Raw genomic sequence first — 27410 nt, 5'->3', positions numbered from 1 at the left:
GGAGACAGGCGCAGTGTGCGCAGAACACCATTGGCCAAGAGAGCAGCTTTACCTGTAGGAAGGTGTGCCAACCAGACAGACACCAGGATGAACTTTTCTTTGCTCTGATCCACTTCAGGGATTTGAATTCATGCTCCTACGATCATGGAGCCCGTAGCGTCTTGGAGCACCGAGAGAGTCACCGAGTGGCTCAAAGGTAAACGGGTTTGTTTTTGTTTATGTCTGTGTCTTTGTGTTTTTAGAGACCGACAGTTAGTTTCATGTAGGTCGACAGAAAGATATGGCCGAATAAAACAGGAACGACACAAATCCCTAAGGAACGGAAGGAAGGTGTTGGTGGAATGAGGAAGCGCTTTTTAGTTTGTTGATAACTCAGCTGGTGAATTCAATGGCGATTTAACAAACTTCAAAAACACTATGCTATAGTACTGATACGTCGATTATAATATGCAAAGCGATAAAATCTGCTGCTGTCATTCTCTGTGCGTGTCCAGACTGGCCCACATCGTTCTATATGCGCATGTCTCTATCACTGTCGCTCAGTTCTGATGTTCTGGGGTTTCACTTTAACACTCGAACTCTCTACAATGTCGTTTCTTTTATACTTCACAATAGTGTTTGTGTCGCTGTGTGTTTAAAAAATGTTTATATTAGTTTTATAGTGCAGGCTACTATACTGTAGTAGGCTATTGCGTAATACTAATGAACCATTATGGTTATTTTGTGCAGCAGTTGGTTGTAAAAATATTATGTATTCATTATGTATAATCCAACTATGAAGTGTAAAGTATAACATTGATTATGCACTGCTGGCCTTTTACTCTTTATGTACTTCGTTTTTGCTTTATATTTCTATTGAGTTATGTTTACAGTGGATTAGTAATATGAATTAGGAGAACCTTAGCCTAATACTTCAATGAATGTTTCTCAAATTCAATTTTAGTATAGGCACATATCTTAAAGTATTTGGCAACTGAAAAGTTCGACCAATATTGCACAGAAGAAAAGATATTGAACACATATGATGCCAAATGTTGTCACAATTAGTCCAGACAGGCTATTATAGGCCTTTCAGCTAAATTTGCATAATATATTTATGAAACATTTTTAAATACTGTATACATTTTAGTTTGAAGGGCATAATTAACAATAATGATTTTAATTTAAGGGTTTTTTGAACAGGCCAGGTGTTTGACAGCTGAGATGTAGGCCTTTTGACTTCCTAACTAGGCCTTATCTCTTCTATATGCTTGCAACAGTTTCACCCTCTAACTTGGTTTCTTGAATCTGTATCTTATCTTCAAATAAGATCTTCACCCTATTTTTGTAATTCAGCAGTTGTTTCACACATAATATCAATTTTCCTTGCTTTTTTCCTAAAATAAAATGTTGTAAACAAATCGGCCTTTTGAGTTCGAAACAATATTAATAATAGTAAAACTATATAAAATACAAGTATTCTAATGTGCACTTTACTAATTTTGTTTAGTTGTGTGTTTGTGTAGATCCTATTGAAACCCTTATAACCTATTAGACTGTAACAGAAGCATAGAGTCCATTCTCTAACTTGTTTGTTTGTCTAAGTGTTTGACAAATGTTGGACATTAGGTTGTATCTTTTGATCATTTAGATCCTGTTTTGGAGCTATGAGATCACTAAAGGCTGAATAAATATTAGGCTATATCAAACCAAATATGATAACAAAGCCTTATATTCACTGTGGTTAGATTGCATTTTATATGGCATTTCATTTGATTTATAAAACAAATCATGGTATAATACTTTACATGTGTTATGAATCTAGACTAGAGAATAGTCTCATATGGTTATAAAATCTTTTGGCTGTGGATGTAGTTGCGTAAAAATCTTACGCAAAGGAATTTCCTTCAGGGCCTAAAATCTTTGTGTTTCACCAGCTTAGAGAAAAAAAGCTTAAATCCTGAGTGTTTTGAGTGTCACACATATGAGTTTACAGGAGTAAAGCATGTGCAGACGAGAATCCATCTAGTAACTTCAGCTGGATCTTCATCTTGATCATTTCAAACTAGTTAACAATAGAAACTTCTAAAGTAAACACATAGCAGGTGTGTGTTTTATAATGACTACAACAGCTGGCTGCACAGCTTTAGTGTGTATGACCCACATGCCTCCTGGGCACCTTCTTCATCCTCATTTCCTTCTTCATCCTCATTTCCTTCCATTACAACAGTTACATGGAATTGTTTTCGTATGTGTACATGTGGATTGTTCATTGGGAGGTACTTGAGCTTCTCATGATGTAGCCATTTCCTTTCATTCATAATGTGTTGGCATCTCACTCTTTCTACTCACTACTCATTTTTCTTTCAATATTTTTATTTGGATTTCTCCATTATAATAGTGAGGATTATATATTTTCTTTTTAACTTTATATATATTTTAAGAAGATCATTTTAATTTTTAGATGCAGTCAGAAGTTTGGGGTTGGTAAGATTTTTTTTTAATGTTTTTTTTTTTTTAAAGAAGTCTCTTATGCTCACCAAGGCTGCATTTATTTGATAAAAAAAAACCCCAGTAAAAACAGTAATATTGTGAAATATTAATAAAATTGATAAATTGTAATATATTATAAAATGTAATTTATTCCTTATATGACAAAGCTTTATTCAAAAAGTTTTCACCAGCCATTACTCGAGTCTTCAGTTACACAAATTATTCTAATATGTGTTTTTGTTACTTGTAAATAAGGTTTATTATTATTATTATCTATGTTAAAGTTTTTGTTGTAAGTTTTGCTGCTTAATATTTTCAGCATTTATATGAAATGGAAACTTTTGTAATAATATGTCTTTTGTCTTTGCTGTCACTGATCAATTTAATACATCCTTGCTGAATAAATATATAAAAAATGATATATATATATATATATATAATATAAAATCATACTTACCCTAGACTTTGTAATGGTAGTATATATAATATTTATTTTATTACATTTGTATAAGATGTAGTAACATTTGGTACTGTGATGAACTTAAATTCTCACTTGAACTATTGATGAACTTGAATTGTGATATGTCTGTGTGTCTGTTAGGTCTGGATGCTCCTCTGCAGCAGTACTCATTCTCTGAGTGGCAGCTCTCTGGCTCAGATCTGCTGCAACTATCCTCTTCCAGGCTGGAGAAACTCGGAGTGCATAAAATCGGACATCAGGAGCTAATACTAGAGGCTGTGGAAAAACTCTGTGCTTTGGTAGGATGGTAGGATGGTAGGAGTGTGTGTGTGTGTGTGTGTGTGTGTGTGTGTGTGTGTGTGTGTGTGTGTGTGTGTGTGTGTGTGTGTGTGTGTGTGTGTGTGTGTGTGTGTGTGTGTGTGTGTGTGTGTGTGTGTGTGTGTGTGTGTGTGTGTGTGTGTGTGTGTGTGTGTGTGTGTGTGGACATGTTTTTCTACACCGGTGGGGACTTAAACCTGAATGCACACAGACTCATGGGGACTCGTGTCACCGTGGGGACCTAAATTGAGGTCCCCATGGGTACAAAAGCTTATAAATCATACAGAATTAGTTTTTTTGAAAATGTAAAAATGCAGAATGTCTCCTGTGATGGGTAGGTTTAGGGATAGGGGCAGTGTAAGGGGATAGAATATACAGTTTGTACAGTATAAAAACCATTACGTCTATGGAGAGTCCCCACAAAGATAGTGCACCAGACGTGTGTGTGTGTGTGTGTGTGTGTGTGTGTGTGTGTGTGTGTGTGTGTGTGTGGATCACATTAATCTTTGTGAAAACATCTAAAAATGCTCCTGGACTAAATAATACCTTAATTCACACTTCAGAATGCTTTTAGTGCAAAGGATGTGAATGGAGCATAAAGACGATAAAGTTTGGATTTTAGTGTATGGTTTGTGAATACAGGGTGTAATAGTATTGTAATAATCCTTTTGTTATTTCATCTGATTTTAAGTATTTCTGTATGAGTTTTTGGTAGTGTATGTGTTAGTTAGCGTGCGCTGCCCAATGTAGAGCCTTTGTTATGGAGGAGAAGAATGCTGTAGCTCTTCCATGAGTCACTATCATTTTTTTTAAACAGTTATAACATTAGTCTGAGACTGAACTGCTCTGTAGACAATATCTCTCATTCTCTCTCTCTCTCTCTCTCTCTCTCTCTCTCTCTCTCTCTCTCTCTCTCTCTCTCTCTCTCTCTCTCTCTCTCTCTCTCTCTCTCTCTCTCCCCCCCCCTCTCTCTCTCTTGCTGTCTGTTAATTTCATTACATCTGTGAGGGTTGCTCACCCTGCTGACTTTAGCAGGGTCTCAGAGGACAAATAATTTTAAACATTGAGAACATCCGGTAAATTTGTCCATTTATGTTCGCGATTCTGCTGCATCCACTCGCAAAAATAAATTTGTTATATATTTACGGTAGGAAATTTACTAAATATCTTCATGGAACATGATTTTTAATTAATATCCTAATGATTTTTGGCATGAAAGAAAAATCAATAATTTTGACCAATACAATGTATTGTTGGCTATTGCCACTAATATACCCGTGCGACTTGTGACTGGTTTTGTGGTCCAGGGTCACAAATGTGTTTATTGCTTGCTCGCTGACTGAAGCTTCCAGTGAGCTGACAGTGGATATGCTCCATGTGCTGTAAATGTTTTGCCTGCTGGGAGGATTAATGTGGACCTGATGGTGCCAGGACTCCCTGCGTGTGTCGTAACAGTAAACGTCAGGCTCAACTGCTCCTGCTTTGCTATAGAGAGAATAGCTGGAGAATAACAGGAACTGTATTTTCCAGGTGTAAGTTAGCAAACCTCAAATCTCAGCATCAGTGCGATTCATAAATCCTCTCCCGTGGCTTAATGGGATAGTAAAATGTCCATCGTATGCACACTTCAGAATCACTTCAGGTCATCTGGGTACTTTTTGCCTACAGTTTTATGTGAATTCGGACATACTTATTTTGTCATACTGTTTTTTTTTTTACCTATTATATAGTAGGGAAGTATGTGATTTCGGATGCAGCCCATGGGAGAGGATATGTGAATGGCAGTGAAGCGACTTAACTGACGTTGTAGGTCACATGATAATGACAACATGGCAAATGTCAAATGGCAGTTGTGGTCAGAATTATTGGCACCCCTGATAAATATGATCAAAGATGGCTGTAAAAATAAATCTGCATTGATTGATTCCTTTCATTGAAGTAAAGTAATTGAAAGTGGGGGGCATCACATTATGAAACACCCCTAGAATTTTTTATGAGTAAAATATCTCTAAAGTATATTCCCATTAATATTTTAATTTTTTAGCACACCAGGGTGACTAGGAAGATGAAATTGTCTAGCTATAACGTCTTGTTTAACAGGAATATAAATTCCTTGTTTCACAAAGGCCAAATTGCCTTAATCATCCATCACAATGAGTAAAACCAGTTCTGATGTGCAGAAAAAGATTGTTGAGCTTCACAAAAGAGAAAGTGACTGTAAGAAAATAGCTAAAACTTTGAAAATTCACATTTCCACCATCAGGGCAATAATTAAAAAGTTCCAATCAACTACAGATATTACGCATCTGCCTGGAAGAGGACGTGTGTCTATATCGTCCTAATGCACGGTGAGGAGGAAAGTTTGAGTGGCCAAAGAATCTCCAAGGATCACAGATGGAAAATTGCAGAGATTATTTGAGTCTTGGGGTCAGAAAGCCTAAAAATGAAAAAAATAAATTAGAACAACCCCTACTAAATCCTCCTCTCTCATCCAAAAACAAACTCCAGCATATTCAATTGTCGGACAATACTGGATCTTGGTTCTGTGGTCAGATGAAACAAAAAAAAAGAGATTTTTGGCAGCAAACCCACCACATGGGTTTGGTGCAAACAGAGATAAAAAGTACCCCGTGCCCACGGTTAAATATACAGCTGGATTTTTAATGTTGTGGGCCTATTTTTCTGCCAGAGGTCCTGGCCTCCAGACTATTTATGGTATCATGGATTCTAGAAAAATACCAACAGATCAAAACCTGACCGCTTCTGCTAGAAATCTTATAATGGGCAGTGGTTGGATCTTCCATCAGGACAACGATCCAAAACAAACATCAAATTCAACACGAAAATGTCTCACTGAACACAAAATGAAGCTTCTGTAATGGAAGTCCAAGTTCACTGACCTGAACCCTATAGAAAATGAGTGGGGTGAACTGAAGAGAAGAAGCACCAACATGGATCTGGGAATCTGAAGGATCTGGAGAGATTCTGTATGGAGGAACGGTCTCTGATCTCTTGTCAGGTGTTCTCCAAACTCATCAGGCATTATAGGAGAATACTCAAAGCTGTTATCTTGGCAAAAGGAGGTTGCAAAAAGTATTTAATAAAAGGGTGCCAATAATTGTGGCCAACATCTTTTTGGAGGATAAACATTTATTTCACAATGTGATTACCCCCCCCCCACACACACACACACACACACACACACACACTTTCAATTATTTTACTTCAGTTTTTTAAATGAAAGATCACACACACACACACACTTTCAATTATTTTACTTCAGTTTTTTAAATGAAAGATCAAAAGGATAAACAATGCAGATTTATTTTTACAGCCATCTTTGATCATATTTACCAGGGGTGCCAATAATTCTGACCACAACTGTAGAGCACTTTTTTAGTGCTTGCAATGTAAGTACTTATTCAAAATGAGTACCTACTTAAAATAGTATGTGATTTGGACGCAGCCATTTAAAATGTGCAGAGCAGTGTTGGTCCCCAGGACCAGGATTGAAAACCACTGGAATATATAACACAGCACCTTCATAATTTGAATAAAAAAACTAAAAACACACCTGATGCGCATTCTTTATTCATCATATTGTTGAAGTAAAATTTAAAAAGATGCATTGCTTATGCTCCAAACAAAGTAACTTGAATGCATCTGACATCATAATTACAACTTCCCAATTTGTAAATATGAACTTTTCAGAAGGAATGAAACACACCATAAGAATGACGTTAAAAAAGTTCAGCTTTTAAAAACGGATCTCAAGACCCTGTTTTTTTAATTCCACTTTAAATGCAAAAAACACTGATGTGAATGGCACCTAACATGTTTCCCATGTCTGCACAGACATACAGTGTTGGGGGTGACAGTCTGCGCAGTTTGACGGAGAAGCTGCGTGCAGTGGCTCACACTCTGCAGATGAGCATACAGGGGCGCTGGCGTGTCAATACCATTGACGGACAGAGCGCCACCAAGCTCCCACAACAGGTACTGCAGGCGGTGGTGGACGTGATCACAGCATCCAATGGACTTGCATCTATGCTCAACAGGTGAGAATCACAGTCTGAACCACAGAGCGATGTTTACCGTGTTCGTATTCAGGCCATGAGTTTGAGCATGGAGTAGTGTTGTGATATTTTGTTCATTCTCAGTCATAATGTGTATGTCTTTTACAGGTATCAGTTTGCCCAGCAGACCGGATACACAGCAAATGAGAAAGTCACCACTTTGTGTAAAGATCTGGATACCACAGTGCATAAGGTGAGTTTGATCATATTACAGTGCTTTAAAGGGAGTTTTCACCCGAAAATGAAAATTGTGCCATTGGTTGCTCCCCCTTAATGTTGTTACAAACCTATATGACATTCCTTCTTGACACAAGCAATGAACCATTGCTTTTTCCATACAATGGTAGTGAGTGGGGTGAAAAAAAGGAAAAGGGAAAAGGCCATAAAATTGGTCCATATGACTTGTGTGCTATATTCCAAGTCTTCTGAAAGCATTCAATAACTTTTTACAAGTAACATACTGAAATTTAGATTGTTATTAATTGAAAATATCTGAATGTGCACTCAGGCAATACTGACTTAAAAATCAGTCTGAAGTGATTAAAGTCAAATCCATATTAAGTCTGTCCATATCGCCTATTTGTGGTACTATTTGTGCAGCTTGCTAACCTAAATATTTTTGGAAATGCATTTTACATGTTGTCCAATAATTGCTTTGCTTGTTTGCTTCATGACTGATATTCAGAAAAATGCTGACAAACATATGTTTTTCATTATGTGTATTCACTAGAGAGGGAGAGAGAGAGGGAGAGAGGGAGGGAGGGAGGGAGGGAGGGAGGGAGGGAGGGAGGGGCATTCATAGACAGACTATGAGAACTGAAAGATCTTTTGGTCGTGTGTTATTCACCTGTGGTGAGCGTACAGAAGAAGAGGTCACATGATATTCACTCCACCAGAAGAGTATCTTTCATCTGGACATGGAATAGTAGGTTTGTTGTCTATTGACAATTTTATACTTCATTAGGTTTTGATTGCTCATTTTATTTCTCATTTCCTGCCATTCATTCATCTCATATACTTTTACCTAGAAACTTTTACCAGTTTAACAGTCTTACAGTTTACTTGGGTGCACACAGAGCCACACGCACAGATATACTAATGATAAAACTTGTTGACTTACTCACAGTGTCGTTGGAAACCAGATAGCATCTATTTCTAGATTTATGTTTGCTTCGTCATTCGAAAGGCATCTGAACCATTTGCTCCATGTTTCCTGCAACTTTCTGGTTCGCTTTAAAGTTTCAAGGACTGTTTGGTGCTGTTTGTGTAATCACAGAGGAAAATAACAGAAAAGGGTTTGAATCATTGATGATGTGACTCAGTCTTCTACTCTGAAAGCTAACAGCATTGCTAAAGAGGGGAAGGAAAGTGTGGAAATGAGAAAGAAGCTAAGTGTGTGTGTATGGAGAAACAATGTGCAATGTGCACACTAAGTATGTTGACACTTGATGCTATCAGCTACTTTCTGTCAGCTGTAGCAAACACACACACACAGTGTAAATCACTAGGTAGTTGTTTTCTCTCCCGCGATGTTTTGTCGTTGAGTTCGTTTTCCTAAAGCTGATGGTATCGTTTCTAATTTAAGTGCATTGTTTGTATACTTCCTGTTTACACTACAAAACAAATTCTGTGTTTATTATATGAGCAAATGCTTTTTTGTGCAGCAATCAGTAACTTTTGAATGTAAGAATGGTAGCAGTAAAAGAAGAGTTAATGTACAAACTGAGGGCTGTTCTGGGTCACTGATCCTTACATGGTCATTCTCACATTCACCTGTGAAAATACAAATTTGATATACCGGTACTTCCGTTCAAAAGTTTGGGGTCTGTACGTTTTTTTTTTAAAAACTAAATTTGGGAGAAGTCTTTTATGCTCAACAAGGCTGCATGTATTTGATAAAAAATGTTACAGAAATCATTATAATATGCTGATTTGGTGCTCAAGAAACGTTTCTTATTATTAGCAATGTTGAAACCATTTGTGTTGCTTATTAGTTTTGTGGAAACCAAGATATATGTATGTTTTACTTTGATTAATAATTCAAAAGAACAGCATTTATTTGAAATAGAATTTTGTAACATTATAAATGCTTTGAGTGTTGATAAGTTTAATGCATTCTTGCTGAATAAAACTTTTTTTTTTTTTTTTATCTTATTGATTCCAAACCTTTGAACGGTAGTGCATACATAAATAATACTTTCATATATTTTATTATATATGCAATGTAAGTTGTGTGTGTTTAATTAGAAAATGCAATATACATATATGACCCGATATATATTTGATTGCATAAGGATCAACTTATGCAGAAAAGCTCTCGGTTTGTGTGTTTATATTAAATCCCATATGAACTCCTAAATCAAAACAGATCACTTCTGACTGAGGTCAGACCACTCCAGTTTCTATTAATAATTACAGTTGGATAAAGGTTTCTGGGAATAGAGTGTTCATTCTACTTACATTTTAATAAGTTTGTGACATTTAAACCATGAAGGTGAGTGTTAGAACAGGTGTTAGGGGACAGGTGGGCTTCTGATCTTCATAGAAACCACGTCACCTGAAGCCAAAGGTCACCATGTCAAGCAAAACTTTCTGGTGATACTAGTGTGTGTCATACATGGATGACTGTGTCTTTGCTCGCTGGTGGTGAGTGGTGTTTTTTGATGAACAGATGAACAAATATTCAGTGACTCCAGGGATAACCCAGATATGAAGGGAAGCTCTTTTTGTCAGAGATATAATTGCATCTGTGCAAGTTTTGGTGTGTTTGTCTGTATTGGCAGCGCTTCCCTGGGGAGTGGAATAATTAGCAGTCAGCTGATGACTTTATCGAGAAAGAGAGAGAGGAGTAATGAACTTAAAACGAAGGAGAGGTGAAGGAGTGAAAGATAGATTAATTAAAAGAGAGATAAGAGGCGGGAGTTATACAGAGGGTGTAAAAGGAGATTCACACACACACACACACACACACTGTACTGAAATAACACATCAGTGGATTAAGAAAAGGTCACGTCCGTTAGGTACTGTGTGTGCTTGTTTTATCTTTTTTACCCTAAATACACTTTTCCCTCAACATTCACATGTCTGAAGTTGCCTCAGAAATATTTAGTATAATATTTGCCGGTTTGTGTTGAGAGGAAATGGTTGTTTCATTTAATAAACAGTCGGTGTCATGGAATTTTAGAAGTCGTCTCTTCTGTAGAGTTCCTCAAATTAAGGACAGAGTTTTAGAAGGTATTACAGTATGGAATGTAAGCTTAAGAAACATTCCAAAATGCCTTATTGACAATGTTAAAATGTATAAAGGTTTCTGTAAGAGTTAGGTTTTAGTCATGGGGCATAGAATCTCATCAGCTCAATGGAAAGTTCCCACCATGATGGGAAAACAAGCATATGTGTTGTTTATGCCTTGGAGAGGTGTAAACGAATCCATGCAGGATGTGAGGCAGATCTTTTTTTAGTATCTCCAGGTCTGCTGGCCTGGAGACTGTGACCCCCTTACTAGAGCATTTGATTTTGCTGTTGGTCTCTGCCTTGAGACAGAAGCATTATATACTTTGGTCTGCTCCATTTTTGTCATTTGTTATGCAGCTGCAAATGCAGTTATTTGTCACGCCAGTAAACCATTGCTGACCTGTGTTTTATCACTGAAGGAAGTTCTCTCTCTCTCTCTTTCTGCGGTGTTAAAATAGAGTTAATGATCATTATCAATTTGAAATGAGGAGCTTTGTTGAGAACTAGAAGAAAACAAGGTAAAAGCTTTTGAACTGAATGAATCTCCTTTGTGTGAGGATGTCAGCCTCAATAGAGCTAGGAAAGGAAAGCTACTGGGGAGACAGTGAATATCAGGTGTGTCTCAAAGATGTCTCTCATTTTCACTCCTTTTCTGAGTTTTCAAATTTAGTTTTCAGTATTACATTTGCTCAGAAAATATCAAAAGCCAAAATATCTATAGTGATTAAAAAAGAAATATGAATAACTTAATACAGTAAAATTAAATTTAGAGAAAGAGGAAAAGAAACTAAATTAAATTAAGCAAGGGCAAGAAGAGATGTAATCTCTCCTTATCTCAATTAAAGTAGCGATGCAGAAGCAGAAGAAGCGACAGCTCTTGTCTTCCATATTGTGATGTACATCTAGGTGTAATGTATTATCAGGAAAGAAAAAAATGAAGGGCGGGTACTACCTATTGGTTGTTGATTGGATTTTGAAATGTGGGAGTTGCACTCAAAAACAGAGGCAGATCTAAATGTGAGCTTGCAGTTGATTATACAAAAGGGTTTAGAGGGGTAGTTCACCTTAAAATGAAAATTAAGTTATCATTTACTCACCCTGGTGTTGTTCTAATTCCATATACTTCATTAAATGGCAGTAATGCCAGTAAATGGCAATCAAGCTTTTTTTTAAAAAGATGTAAAGGTATCACAGAATGATCCCATGAGACACGTGCCAGATATTTTGGGGGTATCCGATAGAGTTTATTGAAAACAAACCGAAATTTAATGTAGTATTTAATGAAAATCTTGACCTTGGCCGTTGGTCTCCTCTGCATGGCTGTATAATGACCTGTGCTTGAACTGTACCATAATGACCTATAAAAAAACACTTTGGTAGTTTTCTTTGGCAGGGTGTGAACATTGAAGATATTATTCTAAATTACATGACCAGTGTGTGTATGTGTGTCCTGTTTGACCTTACACATCCTCATTCCATTTATTTCACATTTACATATGTTTCCGTGACAACGGCACATCTTACTTTAAAGCTCTTGGAAACACAACTGTATCCTTATCCAAAACCTTAAACAAAGCAGATAATTGCTCTCATTTGAAGTGAAATCCCTGCAGCCTGTGCTGTTAAAACGCCAACTCTCTGTCAGATCTCATTGTTTTACTCAAAACTGATGTGTTTATAGAGGGTCTATCCCTCTATCCATCCATCTATCCATCCACCTATCCATCTATTCATCAATCCATCTATCCATCTATCTATCTATCTATCCATCCATCCATCCATCCATCCAATCACCTTTTTTTTATTTCTCTGAATCTGTATTTCCTCCTGCTGTTTTTTTTACATTATGTCGCTCTGTCAGGAGGGGAAGTGACACACTTGTTTAATATAACGAGAAGTGAGCGATCGTTGTCACACACGCATCCCTTCCTTCAAAATTATTCAGCTGCGTGCCTTGTCATATCCTCTCTCTCACACACCTGAGTCCAGTAAGTACATACTTTTATGCCTCAGATGGACTAACTGAAAACATTCAGCCAATTCAAACAGATCTGAGGTTGGATTTGAGCCCTTATTTGTTTTGGTTTTATTTGTACTGAACTTCATGGCTGGGTGAGTTGTATATTGGCTGAAGTGAATCTGTTAGTGGTCTGGGATTCAATGTTTATCTTTAGGGATGTTACATAAGATTTGGCGCATCAGTATGTCTGGTTGCCACTGATCCTAAGCGGCCACCATAATCCTTTAATTAGTCTATGATCTACATGTTCCAGGTATTACGCATGAGAGTGTGTTTACGTGTATGTAATCTTGTTCTTACTTCAGCTTGTGGATTCAATGGTCTGAGGGCTGTTAGCTGTGTGTAGCGTCACTCTTTTTAAGGAAGTGTTTCATTGAGAGGGCTGAACGAGCTGAATCAGCCAAGGAGTGAGTGGGTTAGATGAACTCTGTGTTTGTAGATCTCTGGATTGTGCATCAAACTGAACTGTGGGTGGAAGCACTTGCATTTTTAGTAAATGTTCTCTATTTTCTCTCTCTCTTCCCTGTAGGAAACCGCTGTGTTTGAAAAGGAGAAGGACATCATCTCCATAGTAAGAGATCATGGGTCTTCTGTTTTCACTCTTACTTTCCGCGTGTCTCTTGACCCTAATGAATATGAAGGTCTTCTTTATTTAAATGCTGTCAAATCGATTAATCACATCTAACATCAAAGTTTGTTTATATAATATATGTGTGTGTACACACACACACACACACACACACACACACACACACCCACCCACACACACATACATGTATATGTATATATATATATATCGTTTTGACAGCCCTACTAAAGTACTAAAATATTCTTTATATTTTTGTTTGTTTACAAATGTAATGCATATCATAGTTATCATGTGACACAGACACATGATAACTATTTTCATGGCACAGAAATGACACACTTCTGATTCTGTGGTATGCTTTCATTTACCACAGAAAGCAATTTTCAGTCACAAAAATAGTTTAGTGTAATAAGTGTACAATGAAAGAGCAAATGTGCATCTTGTATTTTTGTTACAGCACTTTATTAAATAATAAAAATATGTGATGTATTTTAATGTTTTTGAAAGTCACTTATGCTCACCAAGGAAACCATGATATATTATTTTAGGATTCTTTGAATACTGTAAAAGGTTTAAATGAAACAACATTTATTTGAACATTATAATTTAATAACAATTTAATAACATTAATAACAAATAATAACATATATTTGAACTTTTGTAACATTATAAATGTCTGTCACTGTTGATCAATTTAATGTGTCCTTGCTGAATAAAAGTATTAATTACTGACCCCGAACTTTTGGACGTTAGTGTACATTGTACATGAAAATATAACTCGCTGAAATCCAATTATATGTACGATTATATTCATTACTTTAGAAGAGATGATCCATCTTCAGTTAAACTGACATGCGTTTTTCTTTTTCTGTCTTTCTGTCTAGTGTCGTCAGTTGGTAGCAGTGTGTGATGAGATTTTGACCGTTAGTCCATTTACTCTTCTTACCCATTCTGCACAGCTGGAGAGTGTTGAACTGGTCCCTGCCTCACCAGGAGATCACGTGGTAATGCATCTTATCATTTATAACTCAAATTATTTACAGTAATTCATTCTTTCTCTGTTTCATCCTCTATGTTGTCCAGTTCGCTTCCCTGTTTTTCTCTGGCTTTCAGCAGTAAAAGTATTTTCTAGATTCATAATTTATTTAGATACTTTGGTGCTGTTAAATTTACTCCTTAGTTGGCAAATGTTAAAGAACTAACCATGCTTAGTATAGAGGTACAGATGGAGTTCTGCGCTCTGTCTGTTTTATCTCTTTCTTTAAACAGTGTTAATAAATCATTTCTACTCAGACAGTCCTTGCACTTGTCATGTGAAGCTCCTCCTTTCTGTACCTTAACAACACTAAGCAGCTCCACAAAAGAGAAGCTTTTCTGTGAGGTGCCTGTTTTTAATTTAAATTTAAACCTATTAAAAATAGTATAATTGGTTTAAATTTGCCCCAGTTCAATTAAGAACAGCCTTACTCTTAGAAACTTGATTAGTTATAAAGGCTTACATAGTCTTTTGTCTTGTTTGACATATTTGAATTTAATTTGGGGCATTTATGTTTTGTGTGTCTTCATATCAGACACAAACACGCAATGCACCATGCATGATTACATTGGCAGTCATCCACAAAACATTTGAGGAAATCTAATAACACTTTTTTTACACTGTTTAGCATTGTACTTTAATATCAAAGGTATATCTGTCTTGTGATTCTTGCCAAGAAAGACCCGCCTCTGCTGTTTCCAGGAGCGATATTGTTGGAAGAACAAGAGTCAGAGAATATAATAATTGGACATGATTGATTATTATTGATCTGACAGATACTAATAGAGGTTGGACCACCCTGGTTCATTGTCTCTTTAGCAGGAGGTCTCTGTACTTACAGTACATTTTCAGCAAAATCAATACTATTTCAATCGGACTTTGTCTAACATCTGATACTGCAGTCGATTCATTGACCAATGCCGGTTTGAACATTCTCCCTCAGTTCTCCCTTTGAATTTCTTTCCATAATGCTTGCTGATCTAGATGGCAGGAAGGCTAAATATTATAGCGAATCTGCAGGGTTCACAGACCAATTAGCAGCCCGGATTTTCATCTCTTTTATATAAGCCATTGAATTCTAGTTTAGCTGAGGTCTAAGATAATCTTGGCTTGATATTCAAATTATTTCTTTCACATAGGGAATTGAGATCACCACCACAGGATCCAGAAATCATTTTGTCACTGGAACAGCAGCTGAGGTAGGACAGGTTGACGGTACCCCAGCGCTTCTTATATTTTGAAAGATGGAAAAGTATAATTTCATTTGTTTAGGTTGAAAATTCGTGTTTTTCTAGCATATACAAATTTAAATCACCCAGTCTGCTGTCAATGATCCCGTAAATTAATCGACACATACAGAATGTCAGTCAAACTTGACTCCGAAATCTTAACTTCCTCCTTGTAAAAAAGTGGGCTATTTTTAAAGCTGTCTTAAAATGAGAATCTTGAGTTTGAATTTTTTTTGCTAATTTTTCTTTCCTATATAAAAAGAGAAAACTATGCTTCAAAGTAAAATGCCTTATGGTCAGAAATGGGGGAAGAATGGGGGAAGAGGGGAGTTATGTAATTTCCTTTAGTTTCATTTAAATATATTGGATTCAGAAAAGAGGCACATTTAATCACTCACTCACTCAACTTTAAGTTAAACAGTTTTTAACCTACACTATTATTTAAAATAATTAGTTTTTAGTGATTTTGCATACTAAATGCACTTGGTTTCAAAAGCGGCACTTGTCAGTTTGAATGGGCATGATGCTTCTGTTTGTGGGTGGTTCCTTCTACGCCATTGCAATTTTTGGTACTGATATACTCAGTTGAACATCTTCTGTTGTACATAATCATAAATCCTGTCTTACAGTTTCCTACAGAGATCTGCGAGAAGATTTTAGCGGGAGATGAGGTCATTCAGGTCAACGGACAGATAGTAGTAAGTAGGAACTGTTCAATGCTAATGATAACTGTACTAAATAATAGTAAAAGGTTATTTACATAAAGACTTCTGTAAGGAAGGAAATTTGACAGGGTTTTAATAAGAGGGGCTGAACCCTGGGTTAGCACAGTGAGACTCGTCCGTCCATTTGATGACCTGCCCGCTGGATTTGAGCAGATGTCTTTTGTCCACTAAATTGGATTATTGTTATTTTGTGGCCCAATGCCCTATTATTACTGATAGGCACACTAGAAGAAAGACAAACGCTGATGCTTCTTGATGTTAAACACGGAAACATTCTGAATGTAACAGGGTTGGCAAAATGTTTTGAAAAAGAAATGTCCTCTGTTTTTTCAGGGTTTTTTTCTAACTTTTTCAAATGAAATGAATAAATCAATCTAGCACAGCATTAGGTGCAAAAGAACCTCCATTTTGGATGCAAATATACATGTATTTAACACAATGTAAATTATAAATCCAATTCCAGGTTGGCTGGAGCAGGACAAATCTTGTTAAAAAACTAGAGGAGAATCCAAATGGAGTAAATCTGGTTTTGAGGAGGCTTCCAGGTTTCCTGAAACGCAAAGAGAGCCGAGCAAATTCTGAGGTACTAAAGGCTCATCCTTTTTACTATACATACATACATACATACATACATTAAAATACTAATTTTAATCTGGCAGTTTAGCTTAATGACTCTGGAATCAGTTTTTTAAATCCTTTAGGGTTGTTTCAGCTTTGTTCACACTGGACTCATATTTGATTTGGTTATCAAATCCGATCTTTAGGACTGAACCCAAATCATAATTATGACATAAAAAGAAAAATTGACAAAAAAAACATTGTTATGACAAAGTGAAATGATGAGATCAAAAAAACTGACTGGCATTCAGGTAGTTTTAACGACAAAATACTTTAAAAAACAAACAGATTTCAAACTAATTACGAATGTGATTTGGATCGGGCTTATAAACATTTTTGTGTTTTTTTTTTTTTGTTGTATTCCATTCATTTGGTATTGCTGTTTGTCTAAAAAAAAGCTGAATGTGTTTTGACAGTGTTAATAATAAGCTTGAAATGAACACATGAGTCTCATATGAGGTGCTGCCAGCGTTTTACACTGTTGATTCTTTTAGTGGTTGCTTTGCAACAGATTTATTGACATCACATGTTCACACGTCACACGTGGTTGTGTTTGTTCGATGAGCACATTTCCTCTTGTGACACTGCGATGAATACACATTCTCTCACACATACACATTTACAATAAACGTTTTCAAATGAAAGAAACAATCAGCAAAGAAGCGTCATGACAGCAGTGACTTCCTACCCTCCTGATATTACACACACACACACACACACACGCACATATACACACTCATACAGGTTTGATGACTATTATACACTTCCGTTCAGAAGTTGGGGTCAGTAAGATAAAAAAACAAAACAATTTTAATACTTTTATTATAGCAAGGATGCATTAAATCGATAGAAAAGTGACAGTAAAAACTTTTTCAGTGTTACAAAAGATTTTGATTTCAAATAAATGTTGTTCTTTTGAACATTCTATTAATATCTATACTGTATATAATATATATATATATATATATATAGAGAGAGAGAGAGAGAGAGAGAGACTGTTCTCCTTGCCGTTTGATCTAGTATGTGTGTATTTCCAGTTAAATAAAAAAAGTACATTTTCTGAAGCAGTGTGTGATGTAGCAGTCATGTGGCTTTTACAATGATTGGGTCTGTTGGTTACCCTGAGGGACTGATCCTCAGGGCTGCGCAAAGAGCTCAGACAAATGCACACATTCACTTTATGAGCTATCAAACACATTCCAGTGTTAATTTATTGTCATTTGTATACTATTATAATTTTAGTTTCATTACATTTTGTTTATTTTTATGGTTTCATTTTAAGAATTTTTTGAGTAAAACAGTTTGAGTGTTTTTTTCATTTGTATTTGTTTTTGTTTTTTTAAATATGTCTCTTTTTATTAAGAGACTTTTTATTTTGTCTACTTTTTATTGCCTTGACAACAATTCTTTTTTTATAATTTATTTTATTTCTGTTAATGTTTATTTTATTTCAAGTAATACTTTTTTATGGAGTACTTTTTGTTCTAGTTAACAATAATAACCCCAACACTTAGACTTTTAAATAAGGACACATAGACATCTATTGTTTTTATGAAGCCTAAAGCTAAAAGTAAGCTTTTGCATTTTTAGAATTAAAATAATAATCATGATTTCTTGGAACAATGTTGTCCCCAAAGTATTGCTTTATAAACCCACACACAAACACAGGCACTAGCACAGTCTAACTGGAAATGGACACATAAATGTAATGCATGCCACAAACTAACCATGGTCATTCACAAGACATGAACGTACACATGAACTCATTGTCACACATCTACATGTCTCGCCACAATAAAAAACACTTGCCACATGAGAGGAGTCACTCTCTGAGGTGACATTGGGTTTTTCCAAACGTCGATCTCATCGATTCTTTACTTTCAGAGAGAGGAGGAAGAGGAAGAGGAAGAAGAGGAAGAGAAAAACAGACATTCTCTTTTGGGGAGGGTGGCAGCTTCAGTCCGTTCTCTGTCCTTCAGGTGAGTTTGGCCGTCTCAGCTGAATTTCCTCTGACGCTCCTATAATCACTATATGCTGCTGTTTCTGATGCTGAATTTCCTCTGACGCTCCTATAATCACTATATGCTGCTGTTTCTGATGCTGAATTTCCTCTGACGCTCCTATAATCACTATATGCTGCTGTTTCTGATGCTGAATTTCCTCTGACGCTCCTATAATCACTATGCTGCTGTTTCTGATGCTGAATTTCCTCTGACGCTCCTATAATCACTATATGCTGCTGTTTCTGATGCTGAATTTCCTCTGACGCTCCTATAATCACTATATGCTGCTTTTTCTGATGCTGAATTTCCCCTGACGCTCCTATAATCACTATATGCTGCTGTTTCTGATGCTGAATTTCCTCTGAAGCTCCTATAATCACTATATGCTGCTGTTTCTGATGCTGAATTTCCTCTGCTGAATTTCCTCTGACGCTCCTATAAACACTATATGCTGCTGTTTCTGATGCTGAATTTCCTCTGACGCTCCAATAATCACTATATGCTGCTGTTTCTGATGCTGAATTTCCCCTGACGCTCCTATAATCACTATATGCTGCTGTTTCTGATGCTGAATTTCCCCTGACGCTCCTATAATCACTATATGCTGCTGTTTCTGATGCTGAATTTCCCCTGACGCTCCTATAATCACTATATGCTGCTGTTTCTGATGCTGAATTTCCCCTGACGCTCCTATAATCACTATATGCTGCTGTTTCTGATGCTGAATTTCCTCTGACGCTCCTATAAACACTATATGCTGCTGTTTCTGATGCTGAATTTCCTCTGACGCTCCTATAATCACTATATGCTGCTGTTTATGATGCTGAATTTCCTCTGACGCTCCTATAATCACTATATATGCTGCTGTTTCTGATGCTGAATTTCCTCTGACGCTCCTATAATTACTATGCTGCTGTTTCTGATACTAAATTTGCATGATTTCAGGGTCTATACAACCATTTCAAGTCTCCCATATGATGTTTGTTGTTCAAGCATTGAGTAATTATAGTAGCTTTAGGTTTTACAATGTGGTAGGACATACTGTAATAGGATAGTTTTGTCTGCTTCTCTCAGATAACCCATGATGCTTACCACGGATTCTATGTTTTCCATCATTTTTCTATTTTACAGTAAACTTACTGTGTATTCAATTTAATTCAATTCAATTCAAGTTTATTTGTAAAGCGCTTTTCACAATACATATTGTCCTGGTTTCACATACAGGGTTTAGATTAAGCCAGGATTAGGCCTTAGTTCAATTAGGACATTTAAGTAGTTTTTATAAACGTGCCTTAGAAAGAAACATCACTGGTGTGCATCTTGAGACAAAACAATGACATTGACATATTTTAAGATATGTTAATTTATGTTTTAGTCTGGGACTAGACTTAAGCCTTGTCTGTGAAACTGGGGGATTGTTTCGAAAGCAGCTTTACAGAAAATGCTTGTTTCAGTGTTACAATTTAAGAAGTTTTCTGTTATCAGCCAGAGATGAGTGTTTCCATACAGCAGTATTATACAGCTATAAGATAATACATGTGTGGTTAGTTAATGTCATGTATTCAGTTAATTGTATAAGAAGTGAAAGTCTCCATTCCTCTGCCTGTGTGTTTCATAAACTAAATTCTTGTTTCATAACTCTTTTCTGTAAGCTACAGTGAGGACATACGAGTACTCCGCTATCTCAGGTCTCTGTGTGTGTACATCATGGCTAAACTATAGTATGTGTGCGTGTGGGTCAGCTTTCATAGCATTAAAGCTGCATCTGTATAATAGTATTGCAAAGGGCTACTTTTTTATTTTTTTGTTGTTGTCATATGCAATATGACCTTCTTTATGACCTTCTTTCTCTCTATAATGTGTGTGTGTGTGTGTGTGTCTATGTACCATAGATCAGCATCAGACGGCACACATTTCAAACGGGAGAAATCAGCGCTCTCTAGTGATCAAAGCTCTGGTGAACATCAGTCAATCACCTTAAAACGCCACCAGCCAGGGGCAGGTAAAAGTCACTGCAGATTGAACAAAAAACACTGAAGACATCAGCCCCCATTATGTATGCATAATGTATGCAGATTTTTTACATTTTGTCCACCCAGAAGTAATAAATAAAATTTTTCACAAACATCACAATTCATAATATGTACTGTTCGCTTCACGCACACTGTCGATCAAAAGTCTGACTAGAGTCTGGAAAGAGTAATGATGCTGAAAATTCAGCTTAACATCACAGGAATAAATTACATTTTAAAATATATTCAAATGGAAAACTTTCGGTAGCTTTGATTTAACATGATCATTTACTTTTTAGATGATATCTAATAAATTAAATCTTTTTAGATATCAGAGATAATAAAAAACATAGTTATTAGAAATGGTTCCAGATACAGAACCTCTATATAAAATAGAAAATTGTCCCAAATATTGTTCATCAGCTATATTTTTCTAGTTAACAGCCTGGCTCTACCAGCTAAACTACCAGTAAACAGCATAAGCCAGGTTGAAACAGCTCTATAATTCATGTTACTTAAAGGAAGTCTTTTCAACGGCCATAGTTTCATTGGTTCTGTGTTGCTGAGCATGTGTAGTTGTTCCTTAGTTTATAGACTATACATTTAAAGCTGCATCTGCAGCTTATAAGCTCTATAAGATCAATATAATTCTGTCTTCACACTTATAGACTCTCAGCGTGCGAGTCGAAACAGTTTGGAAGTCAGTTCACCTGCAGTAAGAAGTCCGTCCCCACAAGACCAGGAGCTCAAACGAGCCAGCACCAGCTCCTGTCCTGACATGGCAGGACTAAGAGTAAGTACACTAAAAATACATTCATTTGGTAATCAATTCAGTACACTTTGTTCTTTCACCTTGTTAAAGAGCAAGATGCATTTTGGAGAAATACTATAATGATTTGTCACCCTTGTGCCCTTGCGTATGGTACACTCGAGTACATCGTGAGTCATTGAGAAGCATCTGCTGAGGCATCTCACAACAAAGTGTTTTAATGCGGCAACTGGGATGACGTCAGCAGAAGTTGATGTTCTTTGAACCATGTGATCTCAGAGTAATGATAAGTTTCTTCTAACCATAGGAAGAAAAGGAGAACAAGAAGAGCTCTACTAAAGGTCAGGCATGGATTTGTTCATTCATTATTTAAAAAAAAAATTGCAATAGATTGCATCTATTGCAAAATAATGAATCTAACCTGATTCGTATGTATACTTAAGGAACACGGACAGCGATGAGCCGCAGGAGGGTGTCCTGTCGTGAACTTGGCCGGCCAGACTGTGACGGTTGGCTCTGGAAGAAGAGAAAAGAAGCAAATGTCTTCATGACTCAGAAATGGCAGAGATTTTGGTTCGTCCTGAAAGGTCCTACGCTGTATTGGTATAACAGCCAACAGGTTAGTACGAGTTTACTTGTAAAGTGGTTGAATTACAAGTAAACTTATAAGTGGATACACAGATTGGCACTTTATAAACAAGTAACATATTATATTAAAAAGTTTTTGTAAAACTAAACTGTCCTTGAAAGTGTTTTCATCTTTACAAGGGATGCACAATGTATCTTTACAATATTGGATGATATTAGAGTTTTTATTTTTTTATTTAGCCAATATTGGATGTTGTAACAGTCTTTAATAACAGTGTTAAATATCTGAATATTCATTCTTCCTACTGTACATTATAATGTTGTGATGCCAACATTAACTTACTTATTTTCAACAGTTTTGTTTTTTAAGGGAAAAATGAGAATGCTGTCGTTTACTCACCCTCATGTCATTCTAAAACTGTATGACCTTCTTTCTTCTATGGAACATGAAAGAAGATCATTTGAAGAATATTGGTATAAAAAACAAAAAACAGTTTTGTTCCCATTGACTTCCATTGTATTCCCCCCCCGCCCCCCCCCCCCCCCACACACACACACAATGGAAGTCACCAGTGGGAACCAAAACTGTTTACCAGCATTCTTCAAAAGATCTACTTTTATGTTCTGTAGAAGAAAGAAATGCATACAGGTTTGCAAGGACATGCGAGTGAGTAAATTAATTTTCATTTTTGGGGAACTATCTATCCCTTTTAACTAAATTACACTAGTTATCAGTTTGTCGGTATCAGACAGAATTTTAATATCTTTGTACCTCTATTTTGTACAAAATCAGTTAAATTAGATGTACTTAACAAAATAATTATTGAACCCTTTTGTTTGTGCAGGAGGAGAAGGCGGAGGGCTTAATCAAGATCGGAAGCTACAATATAGAGAGCGCGGGAGAACACAAGAGGAAGTAGTGAGTATCTTCTGCACTATACAGAACATGCTGGCAGTGGTTTACCCATTCATTATTTGCTGCTGTATCAAATTTAAAGAAAGCATATCTATTGACTGAACAACATTAAACCCCGTTCAGCGTGATTGTTTGTGTTCACACTATCATAAAGAAACAGAAGTCGCCCGGCTCCTCGGACTCTGTGTTTGTGGTTGGCTGTGAGAGTGAGAGTATCTGGCACAGGAGGGCAGTTAGCTGGAGATGTGTGAATAACAGAATTACACTTTACATTCCTCAGATCTTCCCCCGCAGTCCACATACACTGTACAGCACAACCTGCCACCATGATGACAAATGAGTTTTCATTAAGCTGCTAAAGCTTCTGCCCTAAGATTAATGGTTATTATCATCTGATCTCTTTCTCCTTTTCTCCTAGTGTTTTTAAAATGCGCCACCAGCGCTTCCAGAATTTTTTCTTCGCTGCTGAAAATGTAAACGACATGAGCAAGTGAGTCTGGCTGCATATAAACAAGCATTTTCTCTAAACGACAGTTATGTCTTAGAGAGCATTTTGTAAAAATAATTGAGTAGCGAAATGTCACAATGATTAGATCTCGCTGTGCACCTGCAGTTTATCTTCATGTGCAAATGACTGCGCTTTGATCTGTGAATTTAAATAGATGTGTTAGATGAAATGACATTGTATTTTTAAAGGTGGAGTGTTACTTCTGTGATGTGAACATAATGCACATAGCCAAGTATAATAAGTGATTCACGGGTTGACTTAACAAAAAGTGTAAACACTGTGTGGGGAATTCAGAACAAATTGCATATACTGACAGCCGAATTGATTTGTACACTCTCTGGGCTATTTTATTTATTTAAAAAAAATGCAGATCAGGTTATGATGAAACATGCTCACAAATCTGTGCTTTGTGCAATTTACACAATTGTGTAACCTGATCTTGTGGGTCGGTAGTGCTTGTGCAGTTGACTGTCACAATCTAGCAGACTTGACTTAATCATGAAAATAATATCTTTAATTGCATATCACATATTACTTTATATTACTGAGGCTAAAAAATGGTAAAAATAAAACCAGAAATTCTTGCTTGGAAACCAGAAATTCCACATTTCACCATTAATATAATTTTATATAATACAGTAAATAAGCTGGAAAGGCTTGTATTTGTTCTTTAAAAACATATTTTGTGAAAATAACTTTTTAGTTTAGTTTGATAGCATTGATCAGATAATTCAACAGCCACTGCATGGCACCTCTGCATAAATTCAGGGTTGAGCATCTTATGTAATAGCACTACAGATTGGTGCTCTCTTTTACACTGCATGGTTTGTCCAATGACCAGTCAAACTCAGGTGCTTCATACCTCTAATAATAGAGCTGATGATATGATGTTCTGGAGAGAACCTTGGGCAGTTATGTTAACTATCATGTATCATTCCCCCATTCATTTGCCAGATGATAATATTAGACCAATCAGGTGACTTTGTCTCATCTGAAGAGATTTATGCCATTTATGTCCATTATTTACGGGCACAATTGTTCAGATATTCTGTAGCCAAGTTGCAGTGGTTGATCTGAGCTTCAGTATGAAAAGCTTTGAACTCTAAAATGACTCTTAATGACTTTGACCTCTTGAGCAGCACTTGTGCAGTAAAGCAGTGAGTCAGATACAGAGAGCAACAGTCTCGGTCTGCGGCACTGGAGACAATGTGAATGCCAACGCCTTTAACCTATTAAACACTCCCGCCTCATGTTTACTTGCCTATTATTATTGCTCTTTTCTACAGCACACACACATAATCATTCGTTTTTAGGCATGCAGGATCTCTCACGTGTCACCTATGCCCCCTACTGTTCATTGCCTAATACAACATGATACAAATCACTTGTAGTGCAAATTGGAAACTGGTGATGGTGAGACATGTGGATTGGTGATAATTCATCAGTTTTTGACTGCTTTTCTCTCTCTCTCTCTCTCTCTCTCTCTCTCTAAAAAGATGGATTAATTGCCTAATTGCAGCCATTCAGAAAAACAAGAAAAATGTCCAAAGTCAGCCAGACAGTGAAGAAGGTAGGCAATTATGTGTTAACGCATTTTTCATAGTATATATGCCAATACTTATGCTGTTTCTATGCAATATTTTCAATTTACAGTCATTGAGGATTTTGATTTAATTCTGGCATAGAATTTGTAAAGTCCAAACTTGATGCATTCATCACCTTATGTAACTTATTCTAATGTTCTTTCTATATAAAAAAAAAAAAAATCCATATTCCTCAAGTGTATTTGCAACTTTTTACTTGTCTTTCAAGTGTATTTGTAACCTTTCTCTGTTATGTTGTGTTCTATAAAAAAAATTCTGTCAGTGCTGGATTCATGAATGATGTTTCTGTTGTCAGACTGTTACAGTGAAACCGAATCTGAGGAGGAAACATCACGTTCACCTCTTTCTCATCGGAAGAAACTCAATACGGTGAGAATAAACATAGACACACCCACTCACGAATACACATCGACATGTACGTGCAGTCCTCACATACATACACAAAACAAATGAGAATAAAATAAAACCTAAAATTAAAGGAATATTCCATTTACTCAACCTCATGTTGTTCAAAACCGGCATGATTTTATTTTTTGTATGGAAAAAACTATTTGATATTTACAAAAATACAGTAAAAACAATAATATTGTGAAATATTATTACAATTTAATATAACTTTTCTGTTTAAATATATTTTAAAATGCAATTTATTCCTGTGAGGGCAAAGCTGAAATTTCGGCTGCAATTACTCCAATCTTCAGTCAGTGTCACATGATCCTTCAGAAATCATTGATATGATTGGGGATCAGAAAACATTTCTTATTACAATAATTTACTGGTTCGGAGATGGAAACATTTCTTGTTATTGTCAATGTGGAAAAAAGTACATTTTTCCAATATCCAAACTTTTCCTTGGAAATTAAAATGTTTTACAGATTTTCCTCTTTATTTTGTAACAGAAAACCCAAACTCAATCAAACACACTTCCTCGAACAAAGGGTAAGCAGAACAGGATGTCGGAGCCATTAACCATTTCACAAGCAGGGGGCAGTAAAATCGCAGGTAAAGGATCAGCATAAACTGTATCAGCCTATCAGCTTCTTAATATATATTGTATCTTTGGAAACTTTGTCAAGATAAACAAACAAATTCTCTCTATGTCTCAGGAAAATTAGATGAGATGGATGAAATGTTCCATAGCCTGAAGAAAGGAGGAGTGTCTCTGATTGGTCAGAATCAGCCGACGACTCACGACCAACTTCGTAAATCCTTCATTAAACGCAACAAAAACCCTGTTATCAATGAGAAGATACACACACTCCGTGCCCTCCAGAGCACACTCAAGGTCAGACATGATACACACACACACGCACACACATTCTTGTACATCTATCTTTATGAGGACATTCATTGACACAATGCAATCTCTAGCCGCTTACCCTAACCTTACCCATCACAACTAAGTGCCTAACCCGAACCCTGACCCTAAACCTACTCTTAACCTAATTATAACCTTATCCCTAAAACCAAGTCTTGACCCTCAAACAGGCCTTTAAAGGGGTCTCAGAAAGTGAGGACCAGCCAAAATGTCCTCACTTTACTCTTTGTCCTCACTCCAATGGTCTAAAACTCAAACTGGTCCTCACAAAGATAGTTGTACAAGTACACACACACACAAACATGAACTGTTATTAGGATTATTTCCTACTCACGTCAACAATAATAGATGGACAGTATGCAGTACTACATAATTACCCAGGTAGAGGAGGTCAGGCACACAGTGGTCTCAACCTTTGTCATTGGCTGCCTGTGTTTCTTAGGCGAAGGAGGCGGAGCTTCACCTGATTAACAAGATCCTAGAGGATTCTGAGTTCTCATCGCAGAAGTTCCGTCAGTGGAAGCAGTGCAATGAAGAGCTGCTGCAGGACATTGAGAAACTGTACAAACAGGCAGAGTCGCCAAGCATAGACACAGCGTCCAGGGCCAACGACGAGGCAAGCGGACTGTCCCTGAGTGACGGAGAACAGTTGGTAGATGCAGAGACACATGATGACGGATGCTTCACTCCTACTGATGCACAGGTGCTGATGCAAATGCACACACCAGTCACAGGCGAAACACCTACAGAGAGCTTCTTTTACATATGACACGGGTACAGCCACTTTCCTCCTGTACTGTATTAAAACAAATAGATAGAGAAACAAAGGTGCAACACTGGGACAGATGTGTGGAGCCGAATTGCAGCCAGCCGGCACAGAGCGATGGTCGGTTCACAAGAAGAAAGATCTGTTAT

General features: G+C 36.7%; 1 protein-coding gene across 6 annotated transcripts; it reads left to right on the top strand.

The window, feature by feature from the left end:
• On the top strand, positions 1-27398 carry cnksr1 (connector enhancer of kinase suppressor of Ras 1). 6 transcript variants are annotated; one of them, XM_079853480.1, is made up of 22 exons: positions 36-196; positions 3074-3231; positions 7106-7308; positions 7435-7519; positions 13110-13151; positions 14054-14173; positions 15345-15404; positions 16064-16132; positions 16623-16742; positions 18662-18756; positions 20439-20468; positions 20673-20782; positions 21461-21585; positions 21869-21902; positions 22005-22180; positions 22995-23068; positions 23484-23555; positions 25070-25143; positions 25473-25546; positions 26077-26179; positions 26284-26462; positions 26938-27398. In XM_079853480.1, the coding sequence occupies exons 1-22, from the start codon at positions 145-147 to the stop codon at positions 27262-27264; spliced, it is 2382 nt and encodes a 793-aa protein (XP_079709606.1). In that variant the 5' UTR covers positions 36-144; the 3' UTR covers positions 27265-27398. The 6 variants fall into 6 exon arrangements, with proteins under 6 accessions (XP_079709610.1, XP_079709606.1, XP_079709609.1 ...); XM_079853483.1 differs by lacking the exon at positions 15345-15404; XM_079853482.1 differs by lacking the exon at positions 20439-20468 and having other exon boundaries at positions 18668-18756.
• The last annotated feature ends 12 nt before the right edge of the window (positions 27399-27410 follow it).

The sequence above is a fragment of the Squalius cephalus genome (assembly GCF_949319135.1).
Source record: "Squalius cephalus genome assembly, chromosome: 20".
Taxonomy (NCBI): Eukaryota; Metazoa; Chordata; class Actinopteri; order Cypriniformes; family Leuciscidae; genus Squalius; species Squalius cephalus.
Note: the sequence above shows the minus strand (reverse complement) of the source record. Positions and strands in the feature narration are given on the sequence as shown.